At 37.1% G+C, this 20,427-nt stretch overlaps 2 protein-coding genes across 4 annotated transcripts in view; one reads left to right on the forward strand and one right to left on the reverse strand.

The window, feature by feature from the left end:
• Positions 1–20,427, forward strand: part of LOC105253291 (protein SCAI) — a 77,975-nt gene that overhangs the window by 14,971 nt on the left and 42,577 nt on the right. The gene's annotated exons all lie outside the window — the stretch shown is intronic.
• Positions 1–20,427, reverse strand: part of LOC105253292 (transcriptional regulator ERG homolog) — a 52,438-nt gene that overhangs the window by 6,783 nt on the left and 25,228 nt on the right. For all 3 annotated transcript variants that reach the window (XM_025414146.1, XM_025414145.1, XM_025414147.1), the window contains exon 3: positions 9,646–9,705. In XM_025414146.1, coding sequence (XP_025269931.1) covers positions 9,646–9,705 — 60 coding nt within the window. The remainder of the gene's footprint in view (positions 1–9,645; positions 9,706–20,427) is intronic.

Here is a 20,427-nt window from a genome sequence, read left to right on the forward strand (position 1 = left end):
TTACCAAGCAAGTGTATAAGACTACATTAAGATGATTATATGTAACGTTCTAAAATGATCGTGTGAATATCGTATAATTCTAACGTTAAAAAAATTATATAACAGTCTGAATTATAAGAAATATTCGTGTTCTCATTTCTGTTCTCACTGATATCGATAATGATTTACGAGAATCGATACAATCGAGATCCCCACAGTGACAACATTTTCGACATGCTGTCGCGTCGGAATGTGGCGAGGCCCCCATGGGGCAGATGCTACCTTTAAATAGCAGTCGGTGTCCGTTGTGTTAAACAATCTGATTTCGCCTCTGATTGGGAGCGGGTACGGCCTTCGATGAGGGTTTCGGACGGGGAGACCAGACCAGTTCTTGGGTCTCTACGGGTCGTAGAGGGTCCGCCGCAATCAGTGTAGCCGCGGGGCTACGAGCCGTCGCGCGCGTTCGTTTTTCTAACGCAACTCTCCGACACCGAGAACCCATCGACAGCGTGTATGACGGATGTCACCGACGATAACACGATCAGATTTTCAGCGTAGATTACAGGCAGTGCGAACTTCGTTGAATTACATGAACCTGTCAACCGTTACTATTTTTGACAGAAAGCTATACGAAATATCTCACTACTATCAAATTATTTTTTTCTATTTTTGATTTTTAGTACAATATATTGAGAATTTAAAATCAATTTTTCTTCAACTGTTAAAATATTTTGAGAGATGTCGATAATTTATAATTTTTTATTAAGCTTTAAACAGTTCTTCTAGAGTATTAAGCGCAAGTAAGTTTTCAGATTTCAACTTTTTGTAACAATAAGTTGAACAAAAAAATATAATCAGATACAAGCTTCATTTGAGAATGCCATTAAGAAATTTTAAAAATCCGCAACATCAAAATTCAAAATTATCTGAATAGTTTGTTTTTGAAATGTTATTCGTTTTACTTAGTTTGTGATTGCATAAGAAAATGTCATCTCCGTAATATTTGATAATTTTTCTTGAACAATATGTGAATTAAGGAAAATTATATTTTTTGCTATAGTATTTATATAAAAGATTTCTATAAAGAAATATAATATTATATTGAATATAGCAATAAAATAATGCAAAATTTACAAAATGATCAAAGAATAAAAATTATTTACATATAATAAAATACAATATATTATAATTTTTGAAAATACAGAGAAACTTTAAAATCGCAAAACGATTTGAAAACTTTAATACACAAGAGATACATAAGCAATTATTTGGATCGCTTATATGAACTCACCGCTGAAAATCAGAAGAAAATGTGATCCATGCAAAAATTCTTTTAAATATTGTTTTTAGATCGATTTTGCGTACTTATACAGTGACTCGTCTAGCGTCACCTTGAATCGACGAACGTGCACCCATTGTCGCGAGTATATCTGCGCATTCACGAGCAATTACGCGGGGCGGGGTAATCCCGTTAGGGGACATGCAGCTTCCTCGAGGGAGGATCAAAGAACCCGTCGTCATTCCGTGCTGCTGCACTCTTTGGTAGCCTCGGACGCGCACAATGCTATTCGACGTCGCGACGCCGAAAAGAAGGGGGAATCTCGGCGCCCTGACTTGGAGAAACTTTGGGCACGTTCCAACAAACACGTCGACGCGCCAAAGCCCTCTCGTTTGTTTCAATCGTTTCGCCGTATAGTATCGAGATATCGTTCCGCCACGCTAATTCCGAAATGTTGCCGAAATGAGAGAACCAAGACTCGTATTCAAATTGCTTGGGAATTTTTAAACTGTCTTCTCGATATGAATAAAAATGAAATGCAAATGGAATGTTCCACGAGATAAAGTTTCGCCGATGTTTATTTCAATACTTTGAAAGTGGAGCAATGTCACTTTTTATTATCAAAGTTAAAAAAAGAAAGCATTGCGTAGCCTTAATGAGAAAGAACGATATACAGGATGTTTTTTAATAAGTGCGAAACAATTTTAGGAGATAATTCTTTGTCGAAAATTAAGGGAGGTTTTTCATATAACATACATTAAAAGTTCTAATAAAAAATTGAAGAGGAGTTGCTAGTTTCATCCTCTTATAACAATATAGGAGACTGAAAAAAATATTAACAAGTAATCTTTTTACTGGTAGAAAATATCCACCTAATTTCATTTCTTTAACTTGTTCTAAATTTGAGAAAAAAATAAAAATCTAATTTTTACCCTCATTTTTGGAGGAATGTAACTTCAGAGAGGGACGTAGGAGTATATGTATATATGAAAAACCTCCTTAATTTTCGACAAAGAATCATCTCTTAAATTTCTTCAAAAATTTTTCGCACTTATTAAGAAACGCTCTGTATATATCTTTATAATAAATTTTTAGATTTCAAATTATAATCAGTATTTATAAACTAGTTTATGACTCATTTAATTTTCGCACTTGTAATGTGCCATACTTTTTTACGCTTTAATTTTAATAACGTCTATTAATGATTTATAAGATGAATAATTTGAAAAAAAAAACTCCAATTCGTATTAGAAATATTTTCATTCAGTTTTATTCGTAGACGGATAATTCATCGGACTATATCCTAGAGATATAGCCTTAAGTGGTACTGACTCATGCCTAGCCGTTTCGGCTGGCGGGCCTATTTCGGACATAAATCACACTGCCGTGCGAGAACGCAGTGCGTAATAATGAGCAAGCGAGCGTAAAACACGCCAAGCCTTTAGCGTAGAGAGAAAGCGTAGCTTGTAAGAGCTGTGCGAGATAAAAAAGATTACACCTGTATGCGTGCAGGGGTGGAAAGTCAGGGGAAGTATTATTTTTCACGTTGTTCCCGCCGACGTTCCGCTCGTCGGAAATGTGCTATGGAATGCAAACATTTTTTTTGTGTCGCTTCGTGTACCAATGCAAGATCGCGCATATTATACAAAGATCCTGTTATGCGCGATAATCCAAAGAGATATTTTCGTAAAGCAAACAATATCATATGAAAGAATCGAATGGCAAAGTAGGGTGAATCAGTTTTCGAGAATAAAATTGAAATGTCTCACAATCAGTATATTATATTTACATGAGTTTAATATAAAGAGATTATAATGTATGAAATAATATATGAAATAATATATAATATAAATAGTAGAATTTAAACAATAACCGAATCGATATAAATAACGTAGCAAATATTCTTAAAAAACTCATCTTTAACGAAAAAAATTCTTAAGAATGCTTGTTCTACGGGTAATCTTTGAAAAATACTTTGAAATATTTTGAATTTAATTTAATGCATTATAGTAATTAACAATTTAAAAATTTCATATATAATATTCCCAATAACATCATCGATTATAGATTGAGAACACTAAGTGTAATCCACATCATTATATCGCAAATATTCATGACACACAAAAATTTCTAAAGTATCGACTATCTGTCCGGTAAATTGCTTTCTAAAAAGCGGAAGTCACAGTTGTTGAATGAGGCTTTCTCGAGAAGTTAGACGTGCAAGCGATTCGTGCCCTGTGATGGAGGTAACATGTTTTTGTTCGTCAGATAAGGGCAGGCGTAGCAAAAGTTATTTGTAAGAGCGAGCTGCGTAGCGCGGAAGAAAATTAATCGTTTCCTAATTATCGCATAGCGTGAATATAGTGCCTGCTCGCCAGGAAAAAAGATTCTTGTCTTCGATTCAAGTTCCCCCGCACGATATAAGCGACTAAGTATTGTTTAGAGGGTAATCATTTTTCGCGTATCCACGCGAGCTGCTTGCGCAATATCTCAAACACTCAGCAGAAATTCTTTCGGTCTTATCATCTCTTTGAAAAAAGCGTGTTTTTTTATAAAATGTAAAAAAGGTGTAGATAGGTGCAAGATCTGTGTGAAAATATCTTAATATATTAATTGTTTCGTTGCCGAATGTATGAGAAATATAATGTTTCGCAAAATAAGATTTATTTATCTCTTTTCAATTTTAAAATTTAGATTTCGAGAAGCTTCTTCAGTTTTTTATTTATTTGTAACTTTAATTATAATTACCCGTTAATATTTTCATGAAGGAAAAATTTACTTCAAATTAATTAAGGAAGTAGAAAATAAGGAGCAACTGAATAGGTCTGGAAAATCCTATAAGTTAGTTTTATAGAAAGAGAACATTAGAAACTTATTTTTTAATTTTAACTACCTTCCTTTTGTTACAATTAATTTTACAAATTTTACCGAAATTCGACATTTACGGACGGATGTCACGAGGTTTCTTGGTAAAATCAGCTACTTTTTGCGCGTGTAGATGATAGACGTTTGATTGCGCACGGTTAAAGTGGAAACGCAATCCCTGCACCCCAACAAGAAATCAGAGATGAATGCGAGCCGATATGGGGGGAGAGTCCCGTACGCAGGCAGCCATGCGTAAACGTGTCACGCATAGGCACGTGCCCGTGTATGTACTACCGAAAGACATAATGCGAACTGCGACAGCGACTCCGTCGACGGTGTCCCGCAACCCCTACAATATGCTACGAACATTTCTATCGCACAATTCCAATTTACCCGGTCTTGTATCGCCAAGAAAGAATAACAGCTCGATCGAGACAGCGTATACATCGACACATTTTTTCGAGATATGAAAAAATCATGCGACTCGCCATTAACCAAATTAGCATGTAATCAGATTTTAACTTCGTTAAAATTCGTCAAAATTTTTATCGGCCTGTAAATTTATTTTGGAATCCTATAAATTGTTCTATTAGTTTTTTTTATTATAATCTTATATACTGTCATAATTTTATGTATTATTTGTCAGAGATTGAAAAATAATAATGTTACCATTAAAAAATATAATTCTCAATGAATATTTTCTTCAAGTAGCGTTAAAATGTGAATCACATCATTCGATCGACACCCCTGTTTTCTTCCGAGAGAGATGGAAAGAAAGAAAGAAAGAGCGACGAAAAGAGTCCTGCTTACCCTTTCTCATTTTTCTTGTCGTAAATCTGGCGGCGCGAATGCACTGGTCACGCGCCGTTTCCCAGTGACTTGTTGCCCACGATCCATGTCCCCCGGGACTTCGCTTTCGCGACCCCGCGGGGTCCATGGACGAGCGGAACCCGTGCCAGCAAGATCCGGTAGTCTGCTCTTCCTGACCGGGGTTCCGGTCGTCCCCTTTTTGGATACGTTAGAATCCATGGTTCGGAAATTCTCACGAATTCAAAGCTTATTCTCAGACGAGAGTCTCCCCAAAGTGGATTTTATCGATACGACGATTAATGCAATATGTATTTAGTTAATTTTATTTCCTAAATTGTAACTATAATTACAATAAGAAAAGGAATATTCAATTATTCTCGCGATTAATGGTACCCAAGAATGATCTATTAACTTCAGAAAATTAAAACATATTTCAGAATAAAAATTCATGATCGAAATATAAAAATTTAAGTTTGTGTAAGTATAATTTCGCAAACTTCTATTAAAATTGCAAAAAATATAATTTATTTAATAGATCATCAAGATTTCCAAATTAAAATTTATAGAACCAACTAATGATTTATGCAAAGTGAAATCATTATATTTGTGATTGCAGATGTTAGCAATACTTGATTTCTATATATATATATATATATATATATATATATATATATATATATTTTTGAAGCCATACAATATTTTAATTTTCATCATGTATTGCGACGTCTTGAATAAGTTTTTATCGAAAAGTCTTTCAAGCGTAACACTGATTGGATATCTACAAGAAACACTAAAGAATGCCGGAAAGATTAAATCGTCCTTAGAGATCTTTTAAACTTTACATTATTGTGATATCTCCTGATTTTACCTAGCGTCAATCACTCCGTACATATTTTAAGGAAGGCAAATTCAGAATGCGACGAGGGGGAGATAGTTACCTATGGTGTCGAGGATAGTCACGCCATACGCGATCGGGCGCGTGAGCGAATTGCCGAGGCACGCGCCGCTCGGGAGTACGTAATTATCATAGGGTTGCCTTCAGACACATACACGTAACAGGGGGTCGAGGGTCGGTCGACTCAGGTCAGGAAGTCACGCGAGGTACACTGGGGAACGGAAGGGCAACAACGGAGAAGGTGGGAGGAGAAAGAGAGAGTGCTTCTATTGTTCTACGAGTCGTCTTAAAGTCGCTTTTCCTGGCCAGTGGGCAGATCCGCTGAAACCACTCTGCTTGGTGGTCGATAACACAACGTGACATCTCTTGATGCGCGAGCGCGCCACGACTCGAGATCTCGAAAATTCTCGAATCGACTTGCATGTGTTATATAAGTTGTCACATAAGGGAAGCATAAGAGGTGCATTCGTTTAATTAAATTTGTAAGTGCTTTTATCGAATTAATTTAATCGAAATAATTTTTCTTTACATTATTTATTATTAAAAAGATATTATGCTCTTCTCTCTCTCATGTAATCCTCTCTATTTAAGGGCTTTAAACACTCAAGTGAGAAAACGTTCTGCACCTATTATTGGTTATATTTCTTTCAGATGAGGAGAATCAAATTTAAGACTTTATATTAAAATTTTAAAATTTAAGAATTTTTTTTTGATTATGCAAATATCTAACTACATGCGGGACTAATCTATTATTTTGCTCTATGAAATATGCGACTAGAAAACAAATTATTAAAATCAAATTGACCCGACGCGAATATTCGAGACTTTGCACAGCCATGAGCATAAATGAAATATATAATAATTCATTTAAATTTGTTATTATCAAGAAATCTGCTATAAAATTTTGAAGTTGATAACGTTTCTGATGGCGTTATCAAAGGCTAATTAAGTAGCGGGCAGTTCACGCGAGAAGGCTTTTTTTAACTATACTTTTGATTGAATCGCATGGCACAGTACAACGTTTTGGTGTGCATTTTGGTACGAAAAGGTTATATGAGCATGACCTGCTTTGAAACATGAAACAACTTTGGGCCATCGAGCACGCGAGCAACATTAATGGGCATACTCAAATTACCCGGTTCCGCAGATATATCTCTAATGTGTTAATTCACGGGTGTCAGTTCATCATTGTCCTTGCATGACATTACGGATGTTAGAACATAGCGAGCATAAACGAGAATATAATTTATATTAGAACGCATGGTTTAGAGGGCAATTTGCATTTCTTCAATCTTTTTATATAATCTTTCTCTTATTAATAGAGGTTTTCATATAAAACTTCTAATTATAAGGTTTCTATTTTTTTTTTAAATAGCATCAAGGATGAAAGAGTTCATGCAATACATACACACACATACACACATATTACATAAAGTATATTTCTCAAAATTAAAATAATTTAAAGCTATTGTAATTAGCTCTGTGTGTAAAGAATTATATTATTTAAATGACAAATATTTGAATGAAATTTTTATTTCGAAATTAATTGTATATCTTTGTGAATATCGACGAAATTTATGAATTAAATACATTTTTATATGTGATATGATTTATATATCATGGATAAACATTTAAATGTCGCGAACACTCTCAGTTATTCTTTGGACATAATCTGTTAAGTATTAAAACATAGACTGAGACTGTTATGGAGCAATGATCTGAGTCCATGTGTTAGTTGAACGTATCTAATGTTTATCGAATCGAAAATATACACGGTACAACTTCGAGTGCCCTGAGCCGTCTAGTTTCTATAGGAAGAGACAAGCTTGTAATTTCAATTTCATGCGGTCTGGAGAACCGCAAAGTGCCCTCGGGTCAACGCGCGTCACGTCAAGTAATTTCATGAATCTCGGTGACGACGATGTCGCTCCCTTTTGCGTCGCGGCGCAAAGCGCAAACCGAGTCAAAGGCGACCCCCGCGCCTGTCAAGATCAGAGGACGATGTTGGAGTACGCTATTCGAAAAAGCCCCGGAGCTCACCTACGTCGTGCTAAAACGATTTGTGCGTACGTCGACGCGAGAAATACCTGAAAATTAAACTTTCAGAGGATACGGAGCAAGGAAAAATTAAAGATATTTCACAAAGATTTCTCTTCTCTCCAAAAAAGAATCTAATTTACAGAATTCTATTAACTATATTATAAAGAAATCTGTTAACAATCCTAAATATTTTCAAATAATTTCCTCAAACTTTGAGATCAAATATGCTTCAAGGTAAAAATCAAATTTTCTCACCGTTATAACAGTAAAAGACTTACGTGTCTTTCGAAATTGTAGCAAATTTAATTAAAAATAAAGGAATAATAAAGTGCACAGGTCTATTATATATATAATTTTTCCGTGTAGAATAGCCTCCATCGATCTCTACAAGATAATTATGAGATCTAATGATATATACAATACATTTAATTTAAATATATCATTTCAGAGATAAAAACTCATCATTGTAAGTTAGATCTGTTTGCAATCTGTTCATCACATGTAACGTCATGTACATACATATATGTTGCGTTAAATTACGTTTAAAGCCTAGTGCTAAGAGATGTGACACGGCAGGTTGCGCGGATCCTGAATACAATCTCGAATACGGGCAAGGTGGACACTCATGCTCACACGCATTCACACGCGTTCGAAGGCGGAACTTATGTCCTCTCGCGTCGCGGAGGTAGTCTCGAACAACGCCACGGTTGTTGTAACCTGGTTGACGCGGCCAGAAGCCGTTTATAACAAAGATGCCCGCAGGCAGGTCTCTGTGATCTCCGCGAGATGATTGTGCTAGCTCGGTGTTGGCGTCCACACAGGGTGGGGTCTGCTCTTCGGCGTTACCACCGTGTGGGCAGGCGTCTCTACACAGCCCCCGGGGCTTGCTCTCCGCCACCCTCCCTCACCCCTTTTCACCCTCTCTCTCTCTCTCTCTCTCTCTCTCTCTCTCTCTCTCTCTCTCTCTCTCGTTCATTCGTTCTCCGCCGACGACAAAGGGGCCGCGGTTCAACGCGCCACAAAGCACCGGGACGCCACCTATACCCGCACAGATATCTACACGAACACCTACACGCTTACATCTTCCACGCGCTTGCACGCACAAAGCTTGCCTGAACAAGAACAGGGCGTCGCGACGCGTGAATTTGCACCCAGCGGCGCCTCGACCCACCCTTTACGTATATGTAGCGTCTAGCGAACCGAGAACAAGGAGAAAGAAAACCCCCACTCGGTCAGAGCGGGAGTTTTTGCGAGAGGAGGATAATATACGAAAAGCGAAATAGATCGAGGGAATTTTAGAAAACCATCTTAGGTATTTGACCCGATGATGGGTAATTAATTGAAAGAAACGCAAAAGATCAACTGTTGATTATCAGTCGATAGTGATTTAACATAGGAGTGAAATATTGCTTTGCAAGAATACAAAACTGTGAAATCTATTATAACTAAATATGAAAGGAAAATACACATCCTTCTTAATATTTTATCAAAACATTTTCTTGTAACTGTCAGAATATGAAGATACATAAAAATATGTATTTCAAAATAGAGAGATACATTTCAAATACTGTAGAATCATATTTTTATTAAATATTCTTTGCAGACTTACATGTTCCCTACAGATTTCTGTCTAAATTATGCTGTCTGCTTTAAGACAATATAAGGATTTTCGTATAGATGTACAAAATTCATAGACATACAAAATTGCTTTATTTTTTTTCTTTTCCTCTTCTTGATAATATAAAATATTTTTAACTATAAACTAAATGAGACTTACCTTGACCAGGTGCCGGCGATGTGGCGTGACTCCAGCCTCCCTTATAAGAGCTGCCAGCATCTGAAATAAGAAAAATTTTTTTATTATTTCTATTTCTTTCTCTCTCCTTGTCTTTCTTTTTTTCTTTCAATCAATGAAAATTCTCGATCTGCCATAATATGTGTTAAAAATCTACTGTTTATCGATTCACGCGACCTGCAGGTACTTTGCAATCTGACCGGACCAATTGCGACTACACTTTTTGAGGTCACGTCAGTAGCGGGGGCGTATATTGTCCGCAATTACCAGTTAATCGGTTCGAGGAATCGCGAGAAGCCATAAAGTATATCTGATCAGACAAGCGAAAGCGTTTCGAGGCGGCCCTGGCGAGGGAAAAACGCGGTTCTTCTACTTTGAAATCTTTATGACACTTTAAAGGTTCCAGTTTTTCCATGAACGCGAAACGCACGCGAAAGAGTTTACATATATATTGCCAGAATACGTTTATCGTTCTTGAAATCTATTCCCGGTATATAATCTGCAGCGATAAACTTATCCACGCCTTTTGCGTTTGAAACTGCAAAGTTTTCGATTATTGTGTAAAATCTTAATCGCGCGTTCCAATATTTTCTAATAAATTATATGTGTCAGAAAAGCAAAAGGAGACAAATAAAATGCATATCAAGTAGATTTTTATTTTCTCTTGTTAAATACTAGACATCCATATTATTATGGTTGAATTTATTTTGTTCAGTTATAAACTGTAAAAAGTAGATATGAAATAATATTAATTAATTAATTAAACTATACATCAATCCCTCTAAAAAATTATATTTGAGAAACGGGGCCTGTAAGATAGATGCCTAAAATAATATGTATATCCTGTATATTTATTGACATAATTAAATATAATACTATTTTTTTTAGATTTTAAATTTGAATTAATTTTAGAATAATTTCTGTAGAATTTATATATATGCAAATAATTTAATAGAAACATGTGTGAATACATTATTTGATTAAATAACTCATGCACATCTACCGTTATAAAAACGATTCTTTTTATATTAAATAGTACGAATGTGATTTATATTATTATGTATTTCTTTCTTTTTTTTAATCGAAATATCTATTTTTTTAATTTCTGGAAAAGATCTCTAATCTATCTCCCTTTTCTAAATACACTCGATCGACGATTGGCAATCGACCGATTCGGTCAATCGAATAATATCCGAGGAAGACCGACGTCAGTTGGACAAATACGGAATTATTTGTAACACGTGTGCATGGAAGATGTGTCGCTCGCGCGGCAGCGACGGCGATGTTGTACATTCGCCGTGAGCGATACACGCGAAAGTTCTCCCGAGAGTTCCCGTACACGCCAGCGTCAGTGGCGTGTTTGCGAACAGATATATTTTCATTTGGCAGTTATTGGCACGAGGGTCGACCCTCGTGTGTACATACGTAGGTACGTCACACCGCGCGGCAGAAACTCCGACTTTCCGGAGCAAACAAAACGACCTCCGCGCCCGCTCGCCAAGGCTCGATCTTTCGTCTTTACTGCCCCCTTCATTTGATCTGGAGACCCCGGAGTCCATTAATGGAGCCTCGGATTTCACGTTTCTCGAGTGCCGAGGGGTGTGCCGATCATTCGGTAATACGTGCCAGTTTTCCTTGAGATTTTCATGAAACGCGATGTTAAAGATACAGGCTATATCGGAAAATCCTGACAAGTATGAAAAAATTAACAAATTACTGAGCAGGATCAATACTATTCATAATAAACGATTTGGCGGATTTTAATGTCGCTTATATAATATATTGAGATACTTTCTGTAGGCCAATTGATAGTGTTAATAAATAATAGAAAAAATGATACGCAAGATATGAATATTTTTCCTTACGGATTCATCTTTTCATACTATCACGATTTATGGTTTAAAAGTGAAAGAAATTTGGAAGACAGAGAGGAAAAACTTATTTTCAAATTATCAATACGAAAATTGCATAATAGAAATATACATGAGAATATACCGATCTTATGAATTTTATTGTAAAAGTACAATTTTTGATGGCTGTTTAGAACACAACTCAATAATTATTTTTCTCTATAATTCATATGAATCACGTAATCACTAATCACTTTACAACATTAAAATGTCAGCAGCTATAAGCATAGAACTTTAGTTACATCTAATGGCTTAATTCTTCGGATTATTGTAAAGAGATTGTGTCTGAAAGATTTAAATATTAGTAAAAATATTTAATTCTTTAAATAGGCAATAATATTGAAAATTCAATAATATTTTTTTAGATAATATAAAGTAAAAAATTTTCAAAGTTATAGTAACATAGTGAATTTCTAAATTATTTTTTGACAAAATAGCAAACAATTTTGCTTAAAATGTTTCAAAATCAATTTATTCTATAATTTAAATAAAATAAATCAATTTATTCTATATAAAGGATTAAAATACATATATTTATCGCGGACAAACGCACAGAAAAACACGTGCGTTTATCATCGATCAATGCATAAAATTTTCACCAGGTCTTTCCTGTGTCTAACTAGATTAAATCTTTGCACCTGCTTCTGAAAATATGTTTGCATAATTAAACATGGGTTCCTTAACGTTTGCGATATTTTACACATAAAAGGAAATTAGATTTGTACAACAATATAAAATATAAGCTCTTTGTCCTTCTCCATTTCATTCGATTGCACGAAAAGATTTTCAGAAGCACACGCGATACCGATGTCGGATTAAACACGTAGCTCGCGATCGGCACGTTCCGAGCGTGAAATTCGCAAGCGATACCAGGTGGACCCGCGTGCTACCAAGCGTGGTAGCTATCGAGGGCGTGGGAACGCGAATTGATCGGCACACTCCTAAACACATACGCCATTGAAAAATTTCGCGCGACACAAACGCGCAAACGGGCACAGAACAAGAACGGGAACAGTCGGACGTACCGGCGAACAGCATCGATAGATTGGTGAACGCCGTGGTTCGTGGTAGCTCCGCCGCGGTGGTACCGCTGCTCTTGAGGTCCAGCATCGCGCGGTGCCCGCGAACACGATGCCCCCCTCCCCCCGCTCTAGTTGTTACCCGGTGCGACGGTGTTTCACGCGGTCCAGCTGCCGCTCTTATCGCGGCACCGTCGTCGACTTCCGGATTAGCTGCTGCGGCACGAGGCGCGACGACGACGTGGCCAGAAACGTGATCATATCTCAGCAACGAGCGTCTCACTCTCGAATGGCGTCGAGAGATACGGCGCCGCGTATTACTACCCTCGTCTCGCCGATGATCGTCGTCTGCACGAGCGTATTATACGTGGATTGCGCGCCGTTAAGGGCGCCGATCATCTTGCCGACCCGTTCCGAGCGATACTGCCGGCTCGCGCGAAACGGACGACGACGTTGCCGGGGAAGGGGGTAGTTAGGACGCGATCGAGGGCCAGCGGGGGCGAGGTTTCCGCCCCCGAAGGGCGCCGAGGTCGCGCGGGGGTTGGTTCGGCGTCGAGGCGCGAAGGCCGGGCTTGCGGGGGAGATTGACACCCCCGCGAGCGAAAGGGCGGAAGCGCGCCTGCGTGCCGCGAGCATGGCGGGAGACCGCCGGTGGTGGTGCCCCGAATCGCAGCATCCGGTGGCGGCGGCGGCGGCGGCGATCGGGGGTGGACGGCCGACCGGGAGCACGCGGCCGACGTGCACCGGACCTCCTGCACTTACCGACCGGCGCTTGTCGACGGCGTAGTTTGCCCCGGTAACGACGTGCCACCGGTTCCCTTCCGGGAACAAACCCTCTGCGGTATAACGCGCGCTCTCGTACGCCGGCGTGTCGCCGCGCCGCGCCGCGCCGCGCCGGCGAGAGCCGTCCCGACCGACGACACCTCGAGAGTCGGAATCTGTCCAATCTGCCGCTTTTAGCCGAGCTATCTCTTCAGCGAAATGGAATTAACTCGTCAAGATTCAATGATTTTTTCCTCCCACGAAAGCATCTATAATATTATATACGCAATCTGACAATTAAGTTTCAAACTTGTTTAATTTAAATGCAGAAAAATACATCTCTCTCATACGTCAAAATTATTATATTTCCTTCAAAATATATTTTTATAACATAAATTATTGTTACGTTTTCACTATTAATCTTGAAATTTTTAATTCATTTTTCGAAGTTCGGTGAACGTACAAAAATTTTTTCATATCTCGTTAAAAATAAAATCTTTATATAAAAAAGATTATATTTACTCTGGTACTAATTTAATGTAGGGGAAATATTTCTGACATATATGTTAGTTTCTATTACATTTATTTTTCGTGTTTTCAAATAATAATTCCAATCCATAATATCTTATTCACATTTTTATACGAATTAAAATAAAAATTGGCCATTAATGATTTATGGATATAGCAAAATATATAGAAAACTTCAAGTAAACTATTTTACTATGATTACTTTTCTATGTAATCGTTCGGAAATGTATCTAACTTTTCTCGTATTTTCCAGAACATTCGAATTTATCGATAAAGCTTTCCATTCGAATAATTTCATTTTAAATGTCTGTATTTTCCAAAAACATAGCGGAAAATAATGTAAAATCGTTTCTCGATGATTCAAATCGTTATTTTCACGAATTTTGCATTCCCCCCTTCCTTGCCTCTCTATATGGAACTCATACAATTACATTTTAGCGTGCAATGCCCTCAAATAATCAATAGACACAGCTGCTGCTTGTCAATGAAGACTATTCAACGTGGCATGATTTCATCGCCAAATTATAATAATTACATCAATACTCTGGCCATTTCGAATTACGAAATTACACGACGAGCTTGTTATTTCAGCAGGAGATTTACATTTCATTATAATTATACTTCATGTATACCGAGAATGGTAACATTTACATAAAATCTGTTTTATTCCATGAAAAAATATGAGATTGTCTTAATTAACTATTTATCATTGTTATTCTGGTGATGAAAAAGCTTTACAACGTCGCATAAAAATATATACGAATCTGCTTTGTGTTATCCGTGTCCGGTTTTAATGTGCAACTTAATTTGCAATTTTATGTTTGCAGAATATTTTCAAACCAAAGTTTCCCCCATTTAATGCATTCAATATTACTTATAGTCGACTGTTATTACAAATATAGTGTATCTCACTAGAACAATATAGTGTAAATTCTAATAAAAGGTACTTTATTACGTAATAAAAATGATATAATTTTGTCTAATATATAATGAAACATTATAGTTTATTTTCAGTCCAAGTAGAAATAAATGAATTAAATATGAAATAGAAAGAAATAATACTCATATAAAATATTTTAATAACTACTATTATTTATATAAAAAATATATAAAAAGCTATAATGTACCTATTAGACTCAATATATTATAGTAAATGATTCTTGCCGATGTATGCTAGCCACTTTCAGTCTTCAACAATCTTTTTTTCTCTTCATCAACCACGTTTGACGCCTTTTCCGTCAGACTGCATAGACGCAATATGTTACAATTCCTCTGATTGCATGTGCCTCAGCATAATTAAAGATACTACAGTATCAATGGACAAAAAGACGGCGACGTTGAAGACTGAAAGTGGCTAGCGTATAACTGTGATTCACGTTATACTGTGCAATATCCCTGGGCGGGGGAGGCCCAGGAGGTACAACTACCACGCGTACGTTCGTTACGCACATTCATACGCGGGATCCGCGTACCCCGTCTCTCTTTCGTAGATGTTCGCGTACATTTCAAGAGCGGACACCCCTCCCCCTGATAAGAGGGCACGCGTACGACACGCGACCGCGTGCGCCCGGCGGCGCATTTAACGCGCGATCACTCTCGAGTACCCGCGAGGGGGCCGCCGGGGGTTAAAGCGTGCCCCGCGCCGAGGGGTTCGCCGCCGTTTTTCTGCATCGGCCACCCCCAACGGGCCATCCCCTATTCACCGTGTCCGACCGTGCTTTACCGCGGGATACCTTTCTCGCGAACGAAACACTACGTCATCAAGCGGAAAGTTACGAATCGCTTATGGCGAGAATATCATTAAAATAGTCAGAAATTTAATCCTCTTAATATTTTAAAAATTAACAAGCTAAAAAGATTATATACAATATCATAGCTTTATAGAAAATAGGCTTTAAAAAGTTCTACAAAAATCTAGTTCACGGATTCTATTCATAGCTGCTTATTATTCTATGTGTATGTGTGGGTATGCAATATATTTCTTTATGGAAATATATAAATAGAGATACAGCAAAGTTATTTTCTTAGTATTATTGCATATAAAAAGAAAATATATACTGATAAAAGAACATTATCTTATAGTGTGTTTTCTATATTGATTTTGAAAGATTTATCATATTTGTAAGTAAAATTAAATATAAAATATTATATAATTCCAAAATAATATTGATTAAGTTATCAAAGTAGAGTCCTTATTAATTTAATAAATATTTTTCTATGTAGAAAATTTTTTTTCCATTTTTTCTCTCTCAATGTCTCTTATAATTTTAAAACAAAATTTTAAAGAAAAATTTAAAATTTGTTTGCAGTGATTTAAAAAATTACCAACTTTTTTGATAAAAAAGTGATTATTAAATAATTGATAAGATGATTATTAAGTTTTTAATATGATTTCATCATATTAAAACTTTAATGATGCAAAATATCAATTACAACAATAATGAAAAATTACTGCAAACATCACAATAGAATATTCAAGAGCAGGAAGTAAAGAAAAAAAGCATAGTATTATGTGCTCAAAGGGACAGATACCCAAAAATAAAGGAGCGCAGAAGAACCTAATAGAATCTTTGTGCTTCGAAAACGGGCGAAATATCCGGGCAAGCTTAGTGCGGCGATTAGCTCAATTAGAAGAGAGGAACCCGTTCGAGCTCTCGGACGAGAGCTATCGTCGATCGGTCTTGAGGAGGCACTTGGGTGCCGGCCGCGTGCCTCGTTTCAACCCTCCTCACCCTTCGCATTATCTCGAGATGTAGCGGGATACCGGAGAGCGCACTCGCGGCACTCGGACGCGAACGTGGGTGGTGTTGGTGCGTATAGCGTGTATCATTGTGCGCGGCATGAAACATGACGGTTCGCCAGCTATTGTACGCGAGATGCATAGCTGCGAGGTGGAGCATGGAACGACACGAGGGAGCCAGTTATACACCCCGCCGCAGCAGGGATACTCCTTCTCTCTCTTTCCGCCCCTTCATTTTTAGCGCTGCGCATTCTCGCAACACAGCGCAGCGTTGCCTCTCACCCTCTTCGCGCTGTCCCTTCTTCTCCTTTCTTTCCTTCGCCCTTTTCTCGGTCCATAACACGATAAGAACCGTGTCACTTTGTTACGTTTGGGGGTCGCTTAAGTGCGCGATGATACATATCTCCTCTCCTGCCGCTCGCCCTCTCTTTCTCTCTCGTCAGATAATTCTTCGCATTCAATTTGTACAATATGCTCGAACCGCCCGGGATGCAGATAATAGGATAGTAGCCTAGTCGTACATGCATGTTATGCTTGAGATCGGTGTCGTTTCGATTTTCCGATAACTCGACACAATGTTGATAACTCTATGGTTAGAACGAAATCGCTCGCAGACGACGTCTTGCGGAAAATGATACGCGATCTTTGATGTGAATATGCAAGTATTGCAAGTGTATACATAATACATACACACATCCTTACACACACATATATATAAAGGTGAGACAAAGTGAGAAAATGTACACAAGACCGGTTGGGAAAATAGCGCAACGTCCATTATACATGTGGTTTAAAAAGAAACGTGGGAATCCACATCCGTCACACACGCATGTTGTAGTATCATACAACGATATTCACGTAACTTTATAATATACATCAAAGTTGTTTATAGTTTTACGCAGTTAAATTTTCTTTTAAATGTGCTGACGAATGCGTAATGCGTTGCATTCATTTTCATCACTTTATATTCCTATTTTCACGCCTAATTTTTTTATCATTACACGTAACAATGGTATTATAAAATTGGGGATATAAAATAAATTCCTCTTTTCGAAACGTTATATTTCTTAATAATATAAATAAATTTTAATAATATACAGAAAATCTTTTAGAAGAAAATTAAATATTCTTCTAACAATAGATTTTATAATCAATTTAAAATTCAGTGTTGATCTTCTCTTAGCGAAAATGTCACCGATAAGTTTGCCAAAAAATTATAATTATTATAATTATTATTTGCTGACAGGAAGTTAGCATAAATGATAAACTAAATCGTAATGTTGCGAGTGGATTCTGGACCGATGATATTTTGGCATAGATTTCGACAAGTGGCCTGAGTGATTCTTTGGAGAGATTCTTTGCGTAGCATTTTAAAGTCCAATGCACTGGTAAACGCGTTCTTGTGGCATGTTTACTGGTCTGCACGCGGCAGTGGTACAAAAGCATACATTGACACGAATTCTGCTTTCAATAGATAACCGTATTCCTTATTTATCATATTCAAACGAAAAGTGGTGTGACGGTCGATTCAATTAAACAAGAAAAAAATATAAATATTGCAAATTGTCTTATATGACAGAGATTATTTTTTGATCGATGGAAATAAAAAGAACTTTTATATTCGCACATACATCATTAAATAATACTTAAAATATATTTTTAGATATAGAGATAGAATAAAAAATTATTAAAGAGATATTAAAATGTTTTTAACATGTAACAAAAAATTACTTTCAAAAATATATTCAATAATAATAAATAAAAATATATTCAATAAAATATATTCAAAATTATATTCCAAAATTATTTTTATATATATTCAAAATAATATATTTGTACCAATCATTAAATATCATTGATGTATTTTGTTTGTGCATTTAAATTTATTTTCCGATGAATTTATAACTACGGATTCGCGTAGTAATGATACAAGAGGGTGCGTCGATTGCGTAGAAGCGAAGGCCATCAATTACGTTACGCAAGAACGCAATCGCGGGCTCAAACAAAGGCCCAAGTGCTCATCCATCCCCGGAGTCCGAGCCGTTAGCGCACGCTTCATATCTTCGGCCTAATTATTTGCAAATTTGCATATCTCTAGCTGGCGTGGCGTTCCGAACTAACCGAACTGCTGTACTTTTGTTCGTGTCTACCGGATGTCCGCTTCTGTTCGCTCCGTTGCGATCTTTGTTATGAATTCAACGATTCGACCGTAAGCTCTTTTATTATAGAGATTCCGTTAAGTTTGATTCAGTCAAAGTAAAAAGGGGCAATAGTTCTTTTCATTTCTTTAAAATGCTCGATAATCTTTTATCGAATTTTGTAATTTGGGATATAATGATGCATTACTGCTTTAATTATAATAAAGAATTTCACCCTTAAAATGCTAACGATATAAAGAAGCGCTTTTTATACGCGCGAAGGGAGTCTTAAATTTTATTTTTTCTTGAATATAACTTGAGGTACTTTGAAATTTTTTTGTAAAGAAACGACTTGTCTTCTCTAACTTTTATATATTTGCGAAGCTATTAATATGTATGTTCTAAGGCGCAACACACAGAGATAGGTACATGATTAATTATTCCAAAAAAGTGTATAAAATAATATTTAATTTTAAAATATTATAAAATAAAAAAAATATATATCATGCTTATTAATTAAAAAGAATCATGTTTCAAAATTGTGGTTCGCTTTCGATCAAGGATGCGTGTTATTCAGTCTTCGCGAATAGTATTGCTTTAACTGTAGTTTCGCAGGACTGCTATGCCATACGCCGCATTTAAAATCGGGAGAAAACGGAATACGCGGCAGGACGGGACGGAAGCGCCGCCGGATTCAGCTTAAAAAATAATTATCGCGTTCCGACGCATCTCGATATTGGAAAGAGAAAAGAAGAGAGAAAAAATAGATTAGATTGTACAAAGTTCACAAGGTTATTTAAAAGTCTTTATAGGTGTCCTCGTTCTTATTTTTTTTTACATTAAAAATACAATCTCCCATATAAATTTCTTTAAAAAAATTGTATAATGTTGCTTTGAGATTATCTCCAAAACATAATATTTTAACGTTTAATCAAGCAATAAAATAAATCTTAGAATTTATTATAATAATACAAGATTAATTAGCATGTTTTTCTTCTTATTAATATAACTTTTATAATTTTGATTGATAATTTTAGTAAAGATAAGTTTTTTAATTGTGATGTAAGATTCATTATATCCATATTTATACAATGAGATAACTCGAGTTAGGTTACAGTCTTGTCTAGTTGGCATAATGTTACGTCTCGCAGACATTCAATTAAAACAGTGCTTAACTTTTGACTTCGCCAAGTCATCTTTTTGTGGCTCCTATACATTTTCCCAGCCCCTAGGCTTAGTGCCTGTAAGTATCCGACAGATAAACCGGCCCTGGAAGTTCTGACGTGTTGCGTCGGTGAGAATGCCAGAAGCGAACGTAGGACGGAAGAGACACGGGGAGGATGCAAGCTCGAAGAGGAGACAGAAGCAGGAATGGGACCGCAAGAGAGGACGGAGGAAAACGAGAGAGCGGTGTGCGACGGTGTGCGAGGGAAAAGACGAGCGAAGCGGAGAACCGAGAGAGCGGAGGCATCCGCGCGCTCATTTCCGTTTCGGGGCCGCCAAGGGGGACGAAAAGGGGGAGGGGGCGCTAACTCGCGAGATATTAATTCCGTGTTAGCGCTAGGAGGGTTGCACAGGCGAAAACTACGTGCCGAGGGGGAATCTATCCCCTTTCTCCCCCGCGGCCAACGTCTATCCATCCCTCCGTCGTTCCCCTTTCCTTCTCC

Source organism: Camponotus floridanus, unplaced genomic scaffold (assembly GCF_003227725.1).
Source record: "Camponotus floridanus strain SB8 unplaced genomic scaffold, Cflo_v7.5 scaffold78, whole genome shotgun sequence".
Classification (NCBI taxonomy): Eukaryota; Metazoa; Arthropoda; class Insecta; order Hymenoptera; family Formicidae; genus Camponotus; species Camponotus floridanus.